Source organism: Salvelinus fontinalis, chromosome 32 (genome assembly GCF_029448725.1).
Source record: "Salvelinus fontinalis isolate EN_2023a chromosome 32, ASM2944872v1, whole genome shotgun sequence".
NCBI classification, from domain to species: domain Eukaryota; kingdom Metazoa; phylum Chordata; class Actinopteri; order Salmoniformes; family Salmonidae; genus Salvelinus; species Salvelinus fontinalis.
The window spans coordinates 31,369,536-31,389,922 of record NC_074696.1 but is presented as its reverse complement, the minus strand read 5'-3'; the positions used below and the strand labels follow the sequence as shown (position 1 = coordinate 31,389,922).

The window sequence follows — 20,387 nt, the reverse complement described above, 5'->3', positions numbered from 1 at the left end:
ACAATTGTGGATTGACCCAACACCATAATTATTTAAACACTGGCAAAGGGCTAAGTCTCTGGAGAGTTAACTGAAGGTAGGTAGGTAGAAATGTGGGTATTATTAAGCAGGTGGAAGGAATCACTTTCATTAATAGGAAGTGATCTCCCTGTAGGTAAATGAGGAGAATCACTTTCATTGTGTTAGTGATAGGAGGTGATCTCCCTGTATGTAAATGAGGAGAATGACAGGTGCTGCTCTGTATTGCAACTGCTGGACGCTGGGTGAGGTCATCCAGAGGATGGACACTCACACAGGTCGGTTTGGATCAGAGTGTTATTTCATGCCTGACACCTATAAGACTACAGGGGCCTCTCGCATCTTCCCTTTCCCGTCCCTTTTGCCTGAATACCGTCAGGCTGCTCCCAAAGGGCCGTGGGCACAGGGAGGAGGGCCGCGGTTACAGGGGTAGCTGTGACAGTGTTTTAAAGGGCAGACACATCCCCTAGGAACAGCTGTAAAACTCAATACAAGAGACAAGCGTGGATGTAAGAGGTAGCACAGAGCACAGGGGAATGGTAGAGATAGCAGCAAAGGGGAGAGAGCCATGCTGAGGTAAGACAGAGTACAGAGGAGAGAACAGTAATGGATGTCCGAATGGCAAGTCTTGGTGGGTCGTCCACCAACAGTATGTGAACAGAAGTACCAATGTAGACCACTAAAGGTGTGGATCAGTTGTTTTTTATTTTATTTCACCTTTATTTAACCAGGTAGGCCAGGTAGGCCAGTTACACATGGGATAAACAAACGTACAGTCAATAACACAACAGAAAAATCTATATACAGTGTGTGCAAATGTAGTAAGATTAGGGAGGTAAGTCAATAAATAGGCCATAGTGGCGAAATTGTCACGCCCTGACCTTAGAGATCCTTTTATTTCTCTATTTGGTTAGGTCAGGGTGGCCAAAGTAGGTGTTGGCTTTGGCGATGACCAGTGAAATATACCTGCTGAAGCGCGTGCTACGGGTGGGTGTTGCTATGGTGACCAGTGAGCTAAGATAAGGCGGGGCTTTACCTAGCAAAGACTTATAGATGACCTGAAGTGAGTGGGTTTGGCGACGGATATGTAGCGAGGGCCTGCCAACGAGAGCGTACAGTTCGCAGTGGTGGGTAGTATATGGGGCTTTAGTAACAAAACGGATGGCACTGTGATAGACTACATCCTATTTGCTGAGTAGAGTGTTGGAGGCTATTTTGTAAATGACATCGCCGAAGTCAAGGATTGGTAGGATAGTCAGTTTTACAAGGGTATGTTTGGCAGCATGAGTGAAGGAGGCTTTGTTGCGAAATAGGAAACCAATTGTAGATTTAATTTTGGATTGGAGATGCTTAATGTGAGTCTGGAAGGAGAGTTTACAGTCTAACCAGACACCTAGGTATTTGTAGTTGTCCACATATTCTAAGTCAGAACCGTCCAAAGTAGTGATGCAAGTCGGGCAGGTGGGTGCGGACAGCGATCGGTTGAGGAGCGAATCCTTATTCCAGTCTGCTGTTCCCACATGCTTCAAGAGGGCCACCTGTTCCTGTTCCCAAGAAAGCTAAGGTAACTGAGCTAAACGACTACCGCCCCGTAGCACTCACTTCCGTCATCATGAAGTGCTTTGAGAGACTAGTCAAGGACCATATCACCTCCACCCTACCTGACATCCTAGACCCACTCCAATTTGCTTACCGCCCCAATAGGTCCGCAGACGACGCAATCGCAACCACACTGCACACTGCCCTAACCCATCTGGACAAGAGGAATACCTATGTGAGAATGCTGTTCATCGACTACAGCTCAGCATTTAACACCATAGTACCCTCCAAACTCGTCATCAAGCTCGAGACCCTGGGTACTAGACATCCTGACGGACCGCCCCCAGGTGGTGATAATAGGTAACAACATCTCCACCCCGCTGATCCTCAACACTGGGGCCCCACAAGGGTGCGTTCTCAGCCCTCTCCTGTACTTCCTGTTCACCCACGACTGCGTGGCCATGCACGCCTCCAATTCAATCATCAAGTTTGCAGACAACACTACAGTGGTAGGCTTGATTACCAACAACGATGAGGCGGCCTACAGGGAGGAGGTGAGGGCCCTCGGAGTGTTGTGTCAGGAAAATAACCTCACACTCAACGTCAACAAAACAAAAGGAGATGATCGTGGACTTCAGGAAACAGCAGAGGGAGCACCCCCCTATCCACATCGACGGGACAGTAGTGGAGAGGGTAGTAAGTAAGTTTTAAGTTCCTCGGCGTACACATCACGGACAAACTGAATTGGTCCACCCACACAGACAACGTGGTGAAGAAGGGCAGCAGCGCCTCTTCAACCTCAGGAGGCTGAAGAAATTTGGCTTGTCACCAAAAGCACTCACAAACTTTTACAGATGCACAATCGAGAGCATCCTGTCGGGTTGTATCACCGCCTGGTACGGCAACTGCTCCTCCCACAACTGTAAGGCTCTCCAGAGGGTAGTGAGGTCTGCACAACGCATCATCCGGGGCAAACTACCTGCCCTCCAGGACACCTACACCACCCGATGTCACAGGAACGCCATAAAGATCATCAAGGACAACAACCACCCAAGCCACTGCCTGTTCACCCCGCTATCATCCAGAAGGCGAGGTCAGCACAGGTGCATCAAAGCAGGGACCGAGAGACTGAAAAACAGCTTCTATCTCAAGACCATCAGACTGTTAAACAACCACCACTAACATTGAGTGGCTGCTGGCAACATACTGACTCAACTCCAGCTCATTTTAATAATGGAAAAATGTATTTAAAAATGTATCACTAGCCACTTTAAACAATGCCACTTAATATAATGTTTACATACCCTACATTACTTATCTCATATGTATATACTGTACTCTATACCATCTACTGCATCTTGCCTATGCCGTTCTGTACCATCACTCATTCATATATCTTTATGTACATATTCTTCATCCCTTTACACTTGTGTGTATAAGGTAGTTGATGTGAAATTGTTAGGTTAGATTACTCGTTGGTTATTACTGCATTGTCGGAACTAGAAGAACAAGCATTTCGCTACATGCACATTAACATTTGCTAACCATGTGTATGTGACAAATACAATTTGATTTGATTTGAGACCTGAAAATAGTTGTGTACCAACGCTCCCCATCCAACTTGACCGAGCTTGAGAGGATCTGCAGAGAAGAATGGGGGAAACTCCCCAAATACAGGTGTGCCAAGCTTGTAGCGTCTTACCCAAGAATAGTCGAGGCTGTAATCGCTGCCAAAGGTGCTTCAACAAAGTACTGAGTAAACGGTCTGAATACTTATGTAAATTTGTTGTTTCAGTTTAATTTAAAGAAATAAATTAGCAAAAAAATATAAAAAACTGTTTTTGCTTTTTCATTATGGGGTATTGTGTGTAGATTGACGAAGAAAATTATTTTTGTCATCCATTTTAGAATAAGGCTGTAACCTAACAAAATGTGGAAAAAGTCAAAGGGTCTGAATACTTTCTGAAGGCACTGTACTTAAAAAATAACTAGATTATTACTTCTTTGATTACTTTTAAATTCCGAAAGGATGTTTGCCAAAAAATACATTGACACCTTTCTGTTTTCTCAATTACATAAATTGTGGTGGTTCCATCTGAGAGAGTCTGACCACTATGATGTCAGAGACCACTATGAGGTCAGAGACTACTATGATGACACACCAAATGATGATTATTTTTGTCTTCTAATGCCTCTTAAGGGGAAGGTTATCCAAAAGTAACTGAAAGTAATCAGATCACGTTACTGAGTTTGGGTAATCCAGAAGTTACGTTTTTGGACAGGTAACTAGTAACTGGAATGGATTACATTACAATTTCAGAATTTTCCTAAGACAGGATTCAGACAAGGCTAGGACATCAGGGTTTGCGGAGTGTGCTAAAGCAGTGAATATAACAAACGTATGGAGGAGTCTTCTAATGTTAACATGTATGAAACCAAGGCTTTTACGGTTACAGATGACAACAAATGAGAGCGCCTGGGGAATAGGTGTAGTACTGGGGGCTGCAGGGCCTGGGTTAACCTCTACATCACCAGAGGAACAGAGGAGGAGTAGGATAAAGGTACGGCTAAAGGCTATAAGAACTGGCCATCTTGTGCGTTGGGAACAGAGAATAAAAGGAGCAGATTTATGGGCGTGGTAGAATAGATTCAAGGCATAATGTACAGACAAGGGTATGGTAGGATTTGAGTACAGTGGAGGTAAACCTAGGCATTGAGTGACGATGAGGGAGGTTGCATCTCTGGAAGCACCAGTTAAGCCAGGTGAGGTCTCCGCATGCATGGGGGGTGGGACAAAAGAGCTATTTAAGGCATGTTGAGCGGTACTGGGGGCTCTACAGTGAAATAAAACAATAAGAACTAACCGAAACAGCAGTAGACAAGGCATAAAGAGAGAGAGGCATAAAGCAATCATGGCGATGAATGGGCAGAGAGGATCAGTTATGCACACACAGGACCTGAGTTCGAGGTACAGTGTTAATGAACAGTCCAGCAGGCATCAGCTGTGTAGCCGAGTGGTCATAGGGTCCAATGAGCAGCAATAGGTGAGTCAGGGAGCCGTTCGGTAGTGGCTACTACGCTAGGCGAGCGGGAGACACAGAGTTCAGAAAGCTAGCGGGCAGGGGATAGCAGATAGGTCTTCGGCGACATCGCAACAGAAAAGCCTGTTGAACGCACATTGGAAGATTACGTCGGTAGACCAGTCGTGATGGATCGGTGGGGCTCCATGTCGACAATAAAAGGGTCCAGGCCAATTGGCAAAAGAGGTATTGTAGCCCAAGAATTAGTTGGTATACTCCATCGGCTGGCTGGGAGATGGGCCTAGCTCGAGGCAAGCTCAAGGTTTGCTTCGGGACAGAGGCGTTAGCCAACAATAGCCACTAGGTTGCAGCTAGCTAGCTGCGATGATCCAGTTGAATGGTCCAGAGCTTGCGGCAGGAATCCGGTGATGTGGTAGAGAAAAGCAGTCCGATATGCTCTGGGTTGATATCGCGCTGTGCAGACTGGCAGGTAATTGTCCGAGCTCAAGCTGGCTGGTGTCCGAGTTAGCGGTGAAGACCGCTAGCATTGGCTAACAATGACTAGTAGCTAGTAGCTAGTTTGCTGGCTAGCTCGTGATGGAGGTTTCCAGTTATAAGGTATTAGAAATAGCAGATCCGTACCACATTGGTTGAGGCGGGTTGCAGGAAAGTATATTTATTTCATAGATGGAAAGTGAGATTAAAATCTATACGGAAAAAAATGAAAAACAGACTATTTACAGACTATTAACATGGGACAAGACAAACACACGCCCCACTGCTATGACGTCTTGGATATAGTTGTGTAAAGTACCTGAGTGGCGCATCGGTCTAAGGCACTGCATCTCAGTGCAACAGGCAACACTACAGTCCCTGGTTCGAATTCAGGCTGAATCACATCCGGCTGTGACTGGGACTCCCATAGGGAGGCGCACAATTGGCCCAGCGTCGTCTGTGTTTGGCCGGGGTAGGCCGTCATTGTAAATAAGAATTTGTTCTTAACTGACTTGCCCAGTTAAATAGTGGGGAAAAGAAATCAAGGAGTTATACTATAACAACTTACAAGTTCTCGGCATGATTAGGCCTAGGAAATATGCAACATGTTGGTATTTTCCCTAGTATTTCAGGCTTGGCACACATTAGCAGTACATTAGTTCAAAAGAGTAAATTAGTTCAGCAGAATTGTATTGATTTCTATCTAAGAACCAGAGGTCATGCAGTTCTCAGATGGGTACTTTGTATAATTACTTTACCTGCATATTTTATCATTTCAGTATAGTTCTAATTTAGTTCTCAGCAGTATGTAATGTTTTGTTTTGACAAGCAACTTCTGTCTTTGGCCCTAATTTGCTTCAGCGCTAGAGATATTTTAGTCTTGTAAGGCTAATTTGCTTCAGCGCTAGAGATATTTTAGTCTTGTAAGGCTAATTCCCTTCAGCGCTAGAGATATTTTAGTCTTGTACGGCTAATTTGCTTCAGCGCTAGAGATATTTTAGTCTTGTAAGGCTAATTTGCTTCAGTGCTAGAGATATTTTAGTCTTATAAGGCTAATTTGCTTCAGTGCTAGAGATATTTTAGTCTTGTCAGGCTAATTTGCTTCAGCGCTAGAGATATTTTAGTCTTGTAAGGCTAATTTGCTTCAGCGCTAGAGATATTTTAGTCTTGTCAGGCTAATTTGCTTCAGCGCTAGAGATATTTTAGTCTTGTAAGGCTAATTTGCTTCAGCGCTAGAGATATTTTAGTCTTGTACGCCTAATTTGCTTCAGCGCTAGAGATATTTTAGTCTTGTAAGGCTAATTTGCTTCAGCGCTAGAGATATTTTAGTCTTGTACGGCTAATTTGCTTCAGCGCTAGAGATATTTTAGTCTTGTCAGGCTAATTTGCTTCAGTGCTAGAGATATTTTAGTCTTGTCAGGCCAAACAAGTGTTTTTTTGTTGCTGCCTCAGGTGCTGTCTTGGAGAGTTTCCAGACGCTCTCAGGATGATGCCAGTTTATTGAACATGATGAAGAACTGAGGGTGACTCCCAAATGGAAACCTATTCTCTATATAATGCACTTATTTTGACCAGAGCCCTATGCACCCTAGTCAAAAGTAATACACTATTGGGTGTCATAGGGTGTCATATAGCATGCCATTTGGGATGCGACCTCAGTCTACTTGCTTGGGCTGTATTAACATTGCAGTCACCTCCCCATCCGTTCACCAAGACACAATCTGAACCTGAGGTGACTTTAAATGCCGTAGGCCTGACTGCTCAACATTGATTGACCATCGATAAGTTGATTACCATCAAATTCAGACAAAGCAGATGATTATAGTCACACATTATGTAAATCCATGACGTTTACCATTCAGTCCGTCTTTGTGACAGCGCAGCAAGGGTCCAACAGTGCCGATTGCCTTCGCAATCAGCTGCTGAGACAAGCAATCAACAGCATTTTCCTGAGGGAGTTTTCAATTTCAATTACACCAACCTCTTTTTGGATAATATACAGGACACATTCTTCCAAGTCCAGTTGCTTTTGTGTTATATTTGGTCTATTTTTGTATTTTGGGGGCATTTTGCTATATTTTCCAGAGCCTTAATCCATGAAATACAAAATACATACTGTACCCACTCTAAAATGTGTCAATACTTTTATTTATATAACTAGGCAAGTCAGTTAAGAACAAATTCTTATTTACAATGACGGCCAACCAGGGAACAGTGGGTTAATTGCCTTATTCAGGGGAAGAACAACAGATTTATACCTTGTCAGCTCGGGGATTTAATCCAGCAACCTTTCGGGTATTGGCCAAATGCTCTAACCACTAGGCTACCTGCCACCCCAATATGAATGAAGTTATCTTGCTATCAAAATGCCCCTTATATTTGCATGAAATGTATGAGGAAAATCTGTTGAATATGCTGTTGAATGGTCTTCCTCTTGCTTTGGAAAACCTATGAAATATTTAGTGTCTTCTCTCCTCTGGATATGACTGCCGATTATAGATTGTTCTTCTCAGTGCCTCTGGATCCTCTCTAATGTCCTAGCATATCTCTGCAAGTTTATCACAGAGCAACAGAAGAGTAATGGCTGTGTGAGAAAGCAAAGTCCACCAGGGACGTGTACTGCATCATTCAGATGTAACACCACCATCTGTTTAGTGGCGGCGCAAACGGCAAAATCACTACTTAAGATCAGCCATTTATAGACATATCTGTTAAACTGAGAGCCAGGCAGTAGGTATACCTGTGGACGAGCAGGTCTGGAGTCAGATTCCCTCATTCCTGATCACGAGACAGGGTTAGCTAATGGGCGCTATGGGTGTTCATTTATCAAGGTCAAGGCCAGCCAGCGCTTTAAGACAGATTGCTCTGGGTTTCTCCTTGCTCTGCTCTATCATTAGCTGTTAAGGAATGTTTACAGAGTTTGCTTGTGATTAAAACAACATAAAAAATGAATTCAGTTGGGTACGTCGGGATTGTTTCAGTCCCTGACTCGTTCCCAGCATCGTGTTTACTCCATTAGTGACTATTTATAAAGTGTTGATGGATGGTTTCTAATACGTGTGATTTAGCAATCTCTTTTATCCAAAGCTAATTACAGTCATGCGCGCATACATTTTATGTATGGGTGCTCCCAGGAATTGAAACCACTATGCTACCGTTCTACCAACTGAGCTACAAAGGGCCACTATAAAAGTGCTATGAGGCATTTGACTGTGCCATTTGGGATGCAACCTGTATTTTACTTCAAGGGCATATGAGCAGTTAGTTTCACCTGGATGGTTGCCCTTCAGGACGTACCTGAGGCCTGAAGACTCACTGACCAGACCAGGGTAATAGAGGAGAAAAGGTGTGAGGATATTGACTAAATGTCATCCCAGAAATTAGAAGTGCCTAACAGCTTTGGGGGTCCTCCTCTCGTCGTTTTAAAAGGGGAAAGCTTTAACTTGGCAGCTCTCTGAGGACCTAACTGCCGTTATTGGTCCTCGTAGGCTTTAGCTTTACACCAACAGGAAGGATGAGACGCTTGTTTAGCCCCTCAGCTTCCCAGGGCGTTTTAGCAGAACGGTTTGTAGTTGAGTGTGTATTCAGAGGGGTTCCGCTCTGGGAAGAATACACCCCAGTGTTGAGACATGGTGTGAAATCAAATTACCACAAACCCTGTCAGGTGTTTCACAGTGTACAAGACATGGAAAGAGAGAACATGCATTCATTTGTTGCATCTCTCTCTCTCTCCTTCTCTCTCTCCTTTTCTCTCTCTCCCTCTCTCTCTCTCCCTCTCTCCTTTTCTCTCTCACCTTCTCCCTCTCCTTTTCTCTATGTCTCTCTCTCTGTTACTCTCTCTCTATATATATTTCTCACACTCACTCTCTCTCTCTCTCTCTCTCTCTCTCTCTCTCTCTCTCTCTCTCTCTCTCTCTCTCTCTCTCTCTCATTTTCTCTATGTCTCTCTCTCTGTTACTCTCTCTCTATATATATTTCTCACACTCACTCTCTCTCTCTCTCTCTCTCTCTCTCTCTCTCTCTCTCTCTCTCTCTCTCTCTCTCTCTCTCTCACTATCTCTCTATCTATCTCTCACACTCTCTCTGTCTTTCTCTCTCTCTCTGGTTTTCTCTCTAAAGCCATGATGAGTGGTGTCAGGTATATATTAGCAGCTGGACACCAGTGAAAGTCTCACAGTGGTACCTCTGCTGTGAGGGTTGATTGGAAAACATCACACTCTGAATAACAACGTCTGGCTTCTCTTTGTGGACACAGAGCATAAATAATCACTTACATCTTAGCAGGGATCCAGTTTGGATAAGAGGAAAAAGGCTGCCTTTGTTTCTGCTGTTATTGTTCACTGGTTGAGTCATGAGCTGTGTGAGCAATGCAATCTTCATGCCAAGTCAATGATCTCCCCGGGGAAGAAACCCAACATGAATGCCTTCTCTGGACAATGTCTCAAGCAGACGTTTATAGATCCACAACAATGGACATTTTTCCCCCTCTGTCCCCCTACATGATTTTCAATTGTTCATGTCAGCTTGTGTCTTTAAGCCCCCCCCCCAAAAAAAAAACATGCTGTCAATCAAAGTTTAATAATGATTAAGTGCTTTGAAATTAGGAAATCATAATCGTCAACCTTCTGTGTGGATCTGGTGTATATATGGGCCTGTAGTGTCACCTCCAGCACTAAGCCAAAGAGAGGAGAGGAGAAGTGACCCTGTCACAGACCTATTGTAGTAACATTAATATATATTTTGTACACAATAAAGAAAATCAATTACATCTAAATATTGCTCCCAGCATTGATCAAAACTTATATTCTTGATCTGACTGAGTTCGCCTGCATCTTTGCGAACGAGTGGAATCATGAATAGGGGTTTGTTCGTTATGTTCCACTGCGTTCCCCGTATCTGCCTCCCGGATTTGCCTTTTTAGCAGCACATTCACCACTCTCTCAAATGGCTAGCTCTGCCCTCTCGCGGCACAGGCCAAGGAAGTCGGCTCAAGTAGGCTAGCTGGCAGCAGAGACGTATGAAGGGCTCTGGCTAGTATTACTTAGCCAGCTAGAGGGATGAAATAGGAAGCTAATGTTATTCGGAGCCGACCTCAGCAGGCGCAAAAAATAGGCTACTAAGTTCTCATAATAACTTTCTTATCAACCAAGTTAAGAACAAAAAAAATAAGATATGTTTCAATATGAACATCTCCTATCTTCCATATAGGACTACATTAAAATGCCATCATAAAGCAAATAATACAGTTCATACATGTTGGTGGTTGTTTGTTCTTATCTCCATCACCCACCCAGCTTACCCATTACCTAGTTTTTTTTACCACTACAGTATTTTAAATCTTATTTTAACTAGGCAAGTCAGATAATTCTTATTTACAATGACGGCCTAGAAACAGTGGGTTAACTGCCTTGTTCAGGGGCAGAACGACAGGTTTTTACCTTGTCAGCTCGGGGATTCGATCTAGCAACCTTTCGGTTACTGGCGGGCCCAACACTCTAACAACTAGGCTACCTGCCGCCCCGAATACATCACTGATATTAATACAGAATCGTAAGTAATATTCAAATAATTAATGTGAATGTGATAATACGATCATCTGTGTGCGCCATTGATGTCTGTCTGTGCAGAGCTTGATTGGTAATGCCTAGGAATACAAAGAGATGAGATATCTATGTGACGAGTTGATGATATGCAATTCATCATTACAACTGACTGAACAGATGCTACGTGTCAGTGTGAATCAGTTCTCATATTTCGCCTCTTTCAGGGGTATAGCATTACAATTGTATAGCTAATAGGCTATGTGTTTATAGATCGACTGAGGTAGATGAACCTACAGCAGCCAAGGTGATAATGGCTGGGGGTGGGAAGGGGGGGACTCAGCTGTGATGGGCCGCCAGTGTCGGCTCTATGGCAGCTTTATGATGAATTACCTTTCTGGGTCTGACTGATAGGTCTGATACTGAATGATGCCAGCACACGATTGTTCTGTCAGGAAGTCAACGGGCACGGCTGAGAAATAAATAAAGAACAGCAAAGAAATGAACCACAATTCAAGACAGCCTTTTTATTTTTCATTACAGGTGCCATCTCTCATATACAGTATGTCTCCATATCCTGTGTTATGGGACAGGATATGGGGGGATGGACACAGCCATCCTCTAAGAGAGGGAAGGCATAGTTATGAAAGAAACATTCTGTATGAACCTTATGCGTATGTTTGTAATGCTATGTAGAGTATATCTTTATGATTACATACAGCAGAATGGTACATCAATTCTGCACATCATTTTCTCACGTTGACATTATTTCACTTTCCCGAACAGTTCATGACGTTCACATTCCAGGTAATGATTTGATGCCTGTGTGTTGTAGAAACCGAAACCTCTATTGTTTTCTATTAAGAAAAGGCCCGGGCATGTCATTTTATTGTTAAAAAGAGATTCTGATGGATGTCTCCTCTTTCTTTCCTTACACAGCTCAGATGATTATTATGAGTACGGACACGATAATGGTGAGGAATCGTATGAGTCATACGGTGAGTTACTAACTGCTTTGTTAACATATCAAATGTTGTTGAAATGAATACTGTCTTGTTCAATGTGGTTCTTTGCTCATCAGCAGTTTGAATGCTGTTCATTCTTAAAAGGGGGGGGGGGTGGGGGGGGGTGTTCTTAGCTGACATCTGGAATTGTTTTAAGATGGTCACATTAACTATTTGATTTTGAATTTTTGGACCCCTTTAGGTATAAAACAAAAATTAAGAAAAAAAGTATTTGATAAAATATTGAATTTGGTCTTTACTACCATAACCCAGAGAAACGCACTGAATAACACGTTATAAATGCACTGAATAACACATGGTAAGTGTTAATGAAGTGAAGTGTTTGTCCTAGCTAGGAGATATAAGAAAGCTCAGGAAATATATATATATATATATATTATTATTATTACACATATTTAACCTCTTTTTGGGTAGGCACAAAACTACCTTCATCCTACATAATCCTTTTTTAACCGGTGCCTGTTACCTTCAGACGAGTCCCGTGACACTTGTGGTGGTCATAAAGCAAAATGTAGAACCCCATTGTGTTTCTGAGAATCTCCCCTTTTCCACAGTGGGTTCACATTAGTTTGTAGCCCAAACGGTTCGGATGCTACAAACAGAAGTTGGCACAAGGCTGTATCTTCTTCAGACAAGTCCCCTGACACTTGTGGGGGTTGTAGAGCAAAATACCATTGTGTTCGTGAGAGTCTAGCCTTTCCATAGAGAGGTCAAAATAGGTAGGTAAAACAGTTCGGAAGCGACAGATGTTTTTGTGAGAAGACCGGTGTTCCAGATGTTTCATGGACAAACACAGATCTAGCTCTGCCACCTTTCACTGCAGATGTGGATCTGCGATATCGGCAGATGAGGTAGATTGAGACGGATATCTTCAGTTTAAACTGATGGATTTTGAATGGGATTTTTTTATTATGTTATGTAGATTGACGCACCGGTACGTCAGTTGACTCTAAGGGTTTTCAAACCCACATACAATGTAATTTCCCTGAGTAGCCACTCCATACATTTTTGGGACACATTTGTTGTAGATGTATCGTTAGCATTATTCAGGGTGCCAGGTGATGGGATAACATGAGGCATGTTCTTTGTCAATATAACGGTAAAATAATTTCTGAATGATTTGTCTGTTCCACAACTGAATTAGACCTCTTTTACGCAACTCCATATGAACAGTGCTAATTTTTCTGACAATGTCAAATACAATTCTGTTATTATAAAGGTTGGGGATGTCTGATAAAGACACAGTAATTCTATAAAGCGGGGCATGGCTACGTCTACACAATACCCTGACTGTATTCATACATAAACCATGAGTGATAGAGTAACTGATATGCCTTGACGTCTGGTTTTCTAATATAGCTTTAACCATAGTTTTATTTTCTGGTGTAATGACTTGAGCACTGTATGGTTCCTGTTTCAGTCACTGAGCCGTTAATGTCATCTCATTACCCAGGTCTCCTCTTGCTTTGGCAGATGTCAATTCTTACAGCACTTCACAGTAAATGTATACAGTTGTCACCAGACTGAGACACTATCTGTAACATGAAGGACTTACAGTATATGTTCTTTGGTCCATAATAACTTTGTAATTGACCATAACATAGGGCAGGTAGCCTAGGAGCCTCTACGAGCTTTGGGCTAGTGACCAAAGGTCACTGGTTCGAATCCCCAATCTGACTAGGTGAAAAATCTGTCGATGTGCCTTTGAGCCTTTGACACTTAACTTGAATTGCTCCTGGGTCACTGTCAATGGTGGCTGATCCCTGTCTGTGAGGCTGTCTCAGGGGAATTGGGATATGCAAAAACATGTGTATAATGAACACACTAGTATAATACACACTACAAATGTAAGTACCCACCTAATTGTTGTTATTTTAACTGAAAGAAGAGCTTATTCATATTCCTATTTGCAATAATAGATTAACACACAGGAATAATGTGGCAAGCAACTCTGGTGGAAAAGTGTAAAGAACTAACCTCCAAAGCACACACACAGACACACACAGTGGTGAACAGTGCCACGCTAAATGCTTTCTAACAGGACAAAAGAAAGAGGTGTTTGACAGTTCAAAGGAAGGGGATGTTTAAATGATAAACAGAGTTGATGGTACATAGCTGATCTCTAAACACAAGGTTACCTTGGTCACTGTTTCTCTAAAGTGAGTGCCAGAGAAACGGTGACAGGTTTAATTAGAAACTATTGGTTATGGGCTGCCAGCAGAGACCATGTCAGGGAAAAACAGTCCTTTGTGAGCCTCTGCTCTGCTCCGGGGATGAGACTCTGTTGGCTAGAGATCACACAAAGGCTACCATCGATGCAGCAGGCACTTGGCACATAGACAGCAGAGGGCCTGAATGAGGTCTGATTTGGGCTAATGGTTATTGTGCCCTTTTGCTAGGAGCCACTACACTGGCTCTTTTCAAGTAGCTATTTGATCTTCTGTTTCAATTATCTAAATGCATCCTTCTAGGTGAATGACAAGCTTCTTGGTGGATGTTTTGTTTGAACTACAGAGGCTGTGGGAGTCTTCTGTTGTTCCGGTTGGATAAGCCATGTCAACATCAGACTCTCAAAGGATTTTGTGACCAGAAAGTCCATGATGCTTCATTTGTGTTCACTGATGAAGACAGAACCTTGACATAATTGAACTATGTGTGACTGGATTGATGCCTGATTAAAGTATGATAGCTGAATGCTTACCTCAGTTCCAGGCTAAGGAAAATATAAACCAATTTTGTCCAATAACCTCTTGACACCAGCGTAAAAATGACATAAACATCTGAGTTACACAAAAGTGTGTGTGTAGAAGTGTTTCTTACTGTTGTTTCCCTATAAAGCAGGTCAGGAGGAGTGGACAACTAATCGCGGGAAGGTGCCAGCTGCACGGACGACCAAGGGAGTGTACAGAGAGACGCCCTACTCCAGATATTGAACTGATTATACAACAACCTGCACAATCCCTCACGGACGTGTCATCAAGTAATGGATTTTATACGGACGCTCCCTTCTTTTTAGAATAAAAACACTCAATCGTAAATGTGGGTTTTAAAAACAGAAAAACCTGGTATCATATCAAGACTGTTTTCACCAGAATAATGTGTATATTTTAGGTCATCTACCCACTCCTAAACAAGTAGATATCTAAATACTATGGACCTGGTTATAGAGGGATTGGTCACTTTAATATGTTAGTGATTTAGTTGTAGAGAGGTGAAGTATTGTAGATATTTTTTCCTGGGGGTGATTGGTCAATTGTGTCCCTTGTAAATGAAACCTTTCCAATCAGAAAACAGAACGATCCTGAAATACATATTGTTGTTTGATCTCCTTTTGTAAATGATAGTTCTTTAGTGTTAAAGGGCTTATACAAGCATGGTGTGGAATCATTGTGGATAGTGTCAGGTGTTTTATTCCTCTTAAAACGTGTGTAGACATGTGTGTTTAATTCCCACCTTTAATCAATCTTCATTCACAGGCCATACTCTTCTTTTTTTGTGTAAAAATCTTCAGTAAAAAAAAAGAATCAAGAGCTGCAAAACATTTTATGTAAAGCTCTTAATAAGTAATTCCAATCTATTATTTTTTAGGGGGTTAAAAACCTGAAATGCTTTCAGACAATGTAATAATCAGTTTCTTGAGACATTAAACCATGTAGAATTGGTCTGGTAGCAGAAATAGTGTATTAGCATATTAACCTTCTCTGCTTATGTAAGCCCTTAAATTTTTCTTCTTGGTTGATGCTCAATAAACTTTTTGAAAGAAGTAAGTTTGTGTTCAAGAGCCTAATTCTGTATTTACATAGCTAAATAGAAAAACATTATAATCTAAACTAACAAAACGAACATTGGAAAGAATGATGCTGATGATAATATTGAAATGCTCACTTTAATACAGGTTTTTATATTCCGTAATGAATGTATAGACTCTTGAGCGATACCATGTTGATCAAGAATTAGCTTCTGAATAATATGATAACATGTAAAACCGCATAAAAGTTAACATTATGTTTATGAAAAATCTTAAAACTGAATGCAAGCAACAAAACAAGACAATTTTGTAAGAACTGTGTCACATATTTGTATTTTACAATTCAGGTAATGTTTTGTAGGGAATGGTTTTGATACAATGTCAACCACAGATTTAAGTCTTTGATGTTGTGTGTTTTTCATATGTTATCTCTTAATAAAACGGATTACAATGTGTTACAGCATAGGGAACAGTACAGTACACTAACATATACACTAACAATGGCATCGGCACCTGTATTTTCTTGCTTGCCTATCTGACAATAAGTCACTTTGAGCACCTTATAATAGACAGTGCTATTACATTTTAATGACAACAAGCAGTGACACCAGGAGAAACACCTAGGGACTGTTCATAGCTTTTCTACTGGATGTAAGCAATGGCTTTCACACAATTGTATGGAATTTGTATGGAGGGGAAATCGTTTCTGTTGTTGTTTTGCTCCCTGTGTTCCCCTCTGGTGGTGTGGCCCTCTATCTCTCAGTCTATAAAGACCCATGCGGCCCCTGCCCTTTGGCCATGCCCCTCCGTTAGAGAGATTCTAAATGACCTCTGAACCCCAGCTGACCTCCGCACTGAGAGGACGGCAGACAGAGAGTAGCTGTTTTAAAAGACCTCCGTCCATCCGTTCCACAAGGTAATCAAACCCAACCAACCTAACCTCACCGTAACGTAGACTGACAAACATAAAGCACTAAAACTAAAATGAACTTTAATATGTTGTTCTTTATTACGTCTTTCTTAATCTTGAAGGGGTTTAAAAGTCAACACTGGGGATTAATTAGACTTCGATATAAAACATTAAAAAGTAATATAAATAGCTGTAATATTTCTAGAGAGTTTGGTGTGCAATAAGTGTATTATAAGACTTTGATAAAATATGTTGTATTGTAAGTAAAATGAATTACTCTTTAACCGTACTAAAACAATTGTTCTGGATCACTTTAAATTGCAGTAGTTTGTTTTCTTTCTGTACCTTTATTATTGTAATCAATCATGTTATTTCTTTATTTTAGGCTGGTGTCAGAGCCCACGACACGAAATCATACGTCCGAACACCCTCAAGCTCTGAAGGTGAGTTGCAACCCACACTATTCTTCGGATAATTCTCCTCCTTTAAATCAACGTAACAAGGGCGCTTTTGTTACAAATACAGTATTAGCCAAGATTAAAAAGCTACAGGGCTGTATAGTGCACTACTTTTGACCACCATAACCATACGGGCCCTGGTCAAAAGTAGTCTACTACAGTGCCTACCAAAATTATTCACACCCCTTGACTTTTTCCACATGTCGTTGTGTTACAGCCTGAATTTAATATGTATTATATTTATATTTTGTGTCACTGTGTCACACCCTGACCTTAGTTATCTTTGTTTTCTTTATTATTTTGGTTAGGTCAGGGTGTGACGAGGGTGGTATGTGTGTTTTTGGCTTGTCTAGGGGTTTTATATATCTATGGGGATTCTGTATGTCTAGGTGTGTGTAGTTAGTCTAGGCATATGTAGGTCAATGGTGGCCTTGATTGGTTCCCAATCAGAGGCAGCTGTTTATCGTTGTCTCTGATTGGGGATCCTATTTAGGTTACCATTTTTCCATGTTGGTTTTGTGGGTTATTGTCTATGTGAAGTTGCATGTCTGTACTCATTGTTTATAGCGTTCGCGTTTTGTTGTTTTGTATTAGTTTGTTTAGTGTTCTTCGTGTTCATTCGTCTTACATTAAATGCATTTATTCACATCACGCTGTGCTTTGGTCTCCTCACTACGACGAACGTGACACATTGGCCTGTGGAATTATGTGGAATTATGTTCTTAGAATTTTGTACAAATGAAGGAAAAATGAAGAGCTGTAATGTGTTGCGTCAATAAGTATTCAACTCCTTTGATATGGCAAGCCTAAATATGTTCAGGAGTAAAAATGTCCTTAAAAACTTCTTCTGGATCAAATCCCGTTAGTGGGATGGATTTGACAACATCCGATGAAATGGCAGAGTGCGAATTATTATTTTTTGTTGTTGAAATATTTAACTTTCATACATTCACAAGTGCAATACACCAAATTAAAGTTAATTTCTTGTTAATCTAGCCACCATGTCAGATTTCAAAAAGGCTTTATAGGGAAAGCAAACCATGCGATTATCTGAGGACAGCCCCCCATCAAACAAACACATGACAATCATATTTCAACCCGCCAGGCGCGACACAAAACCCAGAAATAACGATATAATTCATGCCTTACCTTTGAAGAGCTTCTTCTCTTGGCACTCCAATATATCCCATAAACATCACAAATGGTCCTTTTGTTCGATTAATTCCATCGTTATATATCCCCAAAATGTCCATTTATTGGAGCATTTGATTCAGAAAAACACCGGTTCCAAATCGCCCAGCATGACTACAAAATATCTAATAAGTTGTAAACTTTGTCCAAACATTTCAAACAACTTTCCTAATCCAACTTTAAGTATTTTAAAACGTAAATAATCTATCAAATTTAAGACGGGATAAACTGCGTTCAATAGCGGTTAAAATGAAAGTGGAACGAGCTTCAGGTCACGCGCCCCAACCACAACAGTACACTTGGCTATACAACCAGAAAGGAAAGGGCTACTTCTTTCCTACTTCATTTCTCAAAGGAAAAACATCAACCGATTTCTAAAGACTGTTGACATCTAGTGGAAGCTATAGGAACTGCAAACATATTTCTCTTAAAACGGGCTTGCCATAGGAAACCAATGGAAAACAGATTGACCTAAAAAAAAAATCCCTGGATGGATTGTGCTCGGGGTTTCGCCTGCCAAATCAGTTCTGTTATACTCACAGACATTATTCAAACAGTTTTGAAACTTCAGAGTGTTTTCTATCCAAATCTACTAATAATATGCATATCCTAGCTTCTGGGCCTGAGTAGTAGGCAGTTTACTTTGGGCACGCTTTTCATCCAGACGTGAAAATACCACCCCCTATCCCAGAGAGTTAACAAATCACATCATTTTCATGGACTCACTCTGCGTGCAATAATCGTGTTTAACATGATTTATGAATGACTACCTCATCTCCGCAAGCCACACATACAAGTATCTGTAAGGTCCCTAAGTCAAGCAGTGAATTTCAAACACAGATTCAACCACAAAGACCAGGGAGGTTTTCCAATGCTTTGCAAAAAAGCATGGTGAAGTTATTAATTACACTTTGGATGGTGTATCAATACACCCAGTCATTACAAAGATAAAGGCGTCCTTCCTAACTCGGTTTGCTGGAGAGGAAGGAAACCCTTCAGGGATTTCACCATGAGGCCAATGGTGATTTAAAAAATGTACAGAGTTGAATGGCTGTGATAGGAGAAAACTGAGGATGGATCAACAGCATTGTAGTTACTCCACAATACTAACCTAAATGACAGAGTGAAAAGAAGGAAGCCTGTACAGAATATAGAAATGCATCCTGTTTACAATAAGTCACTAAAGTAAAACTGCAAAAATGTTATCAAAGAAATGTCCTGAATACAAAGCGTTATGTTTGGGGCAAATCCAACACATCACATCACTGAGTACCACTCTTCAATCTTGGTGGTGGCTGCATCATAGGTTTGCTTGTCGTCGGCAAGAACTAGGGAGTTGTTTAGGATAAAAAGTAACGGAATAGAGCTAAGCACAAGCAAAATCTTAGAGGAAAACCTGGTTCAGTCTGCTTTCCAATAGACAGTGTGATAGAAATTCACCTTTCAGCAGGGCAATAACCTAAAACACAAGGCCAAATATACACTGGAATTGCTTAACAAGACGACATTGAATGTTCCAGAGTGGCTAAGCTACAATTTTGACATAAATCGACTTGAAAATGGCTGTCTAGCAACGATCAGCAAGCAACATGACAGAGCTTGAAGAATAAAAAATAAAAAAACAAATATTAAGCTCTTAGAGACTTATCCAGAAAGACTCTGAGCTGTAATCGATGCCAAAGGTGATTCTAACATGAATCGACTCAGGGGTGTGAATACTTATGTAAAGGAGATATTCATTTTCAATAGATTTGGAAAAATGTCTAAAAACAGGTTTTCACTTTGCCATTATGGGCTATTGTGCGTGAGAAAAAAACAACAATTTAATACATTTTGAATCCAGGCTATAACACAACAAAATGTGGAATAAGTCAAGGGGTATGAATAGGGTGCTCATTTGGATGTGGCCACACAGATCCTATTATGAGCTCAACATATTGTGGTGCCTCTAAGCAGCCGTGGAACATGGCTGAAGGGCTTGCTACCACCTTGTGTTAAACATGGTAAACCCATGTTACTGCGGCAGAGGAAAGCTGTTCCTCTGGGATAGTCTCCAGACTGGGGAGAAATCCTGGACGTCTCAACAGAGCACAAACCATAATCCTCCCTGTTTTACCGGCCCACAATCCCCCTGGTTGTGTGTGCCAGGCGGGGCCGCTGCCACCCTTTGTGTCTCTGTGATTAGTATACAGAGGAGCTCAGCTCTGAGCAGGCGTGGGCCCCGTGCCATCAGAACCAACCTCTATAGGCCCTTCCAGCTGGAGACATATGAAAAGGATAGCGAGCTGAGCGCTGGCGGGGTTCTCATCTCCTCTCCATCATCAACACACATAGAGATAATGACTTATTGATTGGTTTTGACAAAAATCCATTAAACTTCAAAGAGCAGCCGGCTCTCTTTTACGTCCACAATGACAATATCTTAGAAGTGATTAAAGAGCTT

At 41.5% G+C, this 20,387-nt stretch overlaps 1 protein-coding gene across 2 annotated transcripts in view; it reads left to right on the top strand.

The window, feature by feature from the left end:
• LOC129831079 (KH domain-containing, RNA-binding, signal transduction-associated protein 3-like) overlaps positions 1 to 15,404 on the top strand; it is a 204,946-nt gene extending 189,542 nt beyond the window's left edge. Inside the window, exons 8-9 of one of the 2 annotated variants that reach the window (XM_055894104.1) lie at positions 11,552 to 11,610; positions 14,479 to 15,404. In XM_055894104.1, the coding sequence (XP_055750079.1) occupies positions 11,552 to 11,610; positions 14,479 to 14,570 (151 nt within the window). In that variant the 3' untranslated portion in view covers positions 14,571 to 15,404. Of the gene's footprint in view, positions 1 to 11,551; positions 11,611 to 14,475 lie in introns of both variants that reach the window. The other variant, XM_055894103.1, reaches the window with a different exon arrangement.
• Positions 15,405 to 20,387: the final 4,983 nt, after the last annotated feature.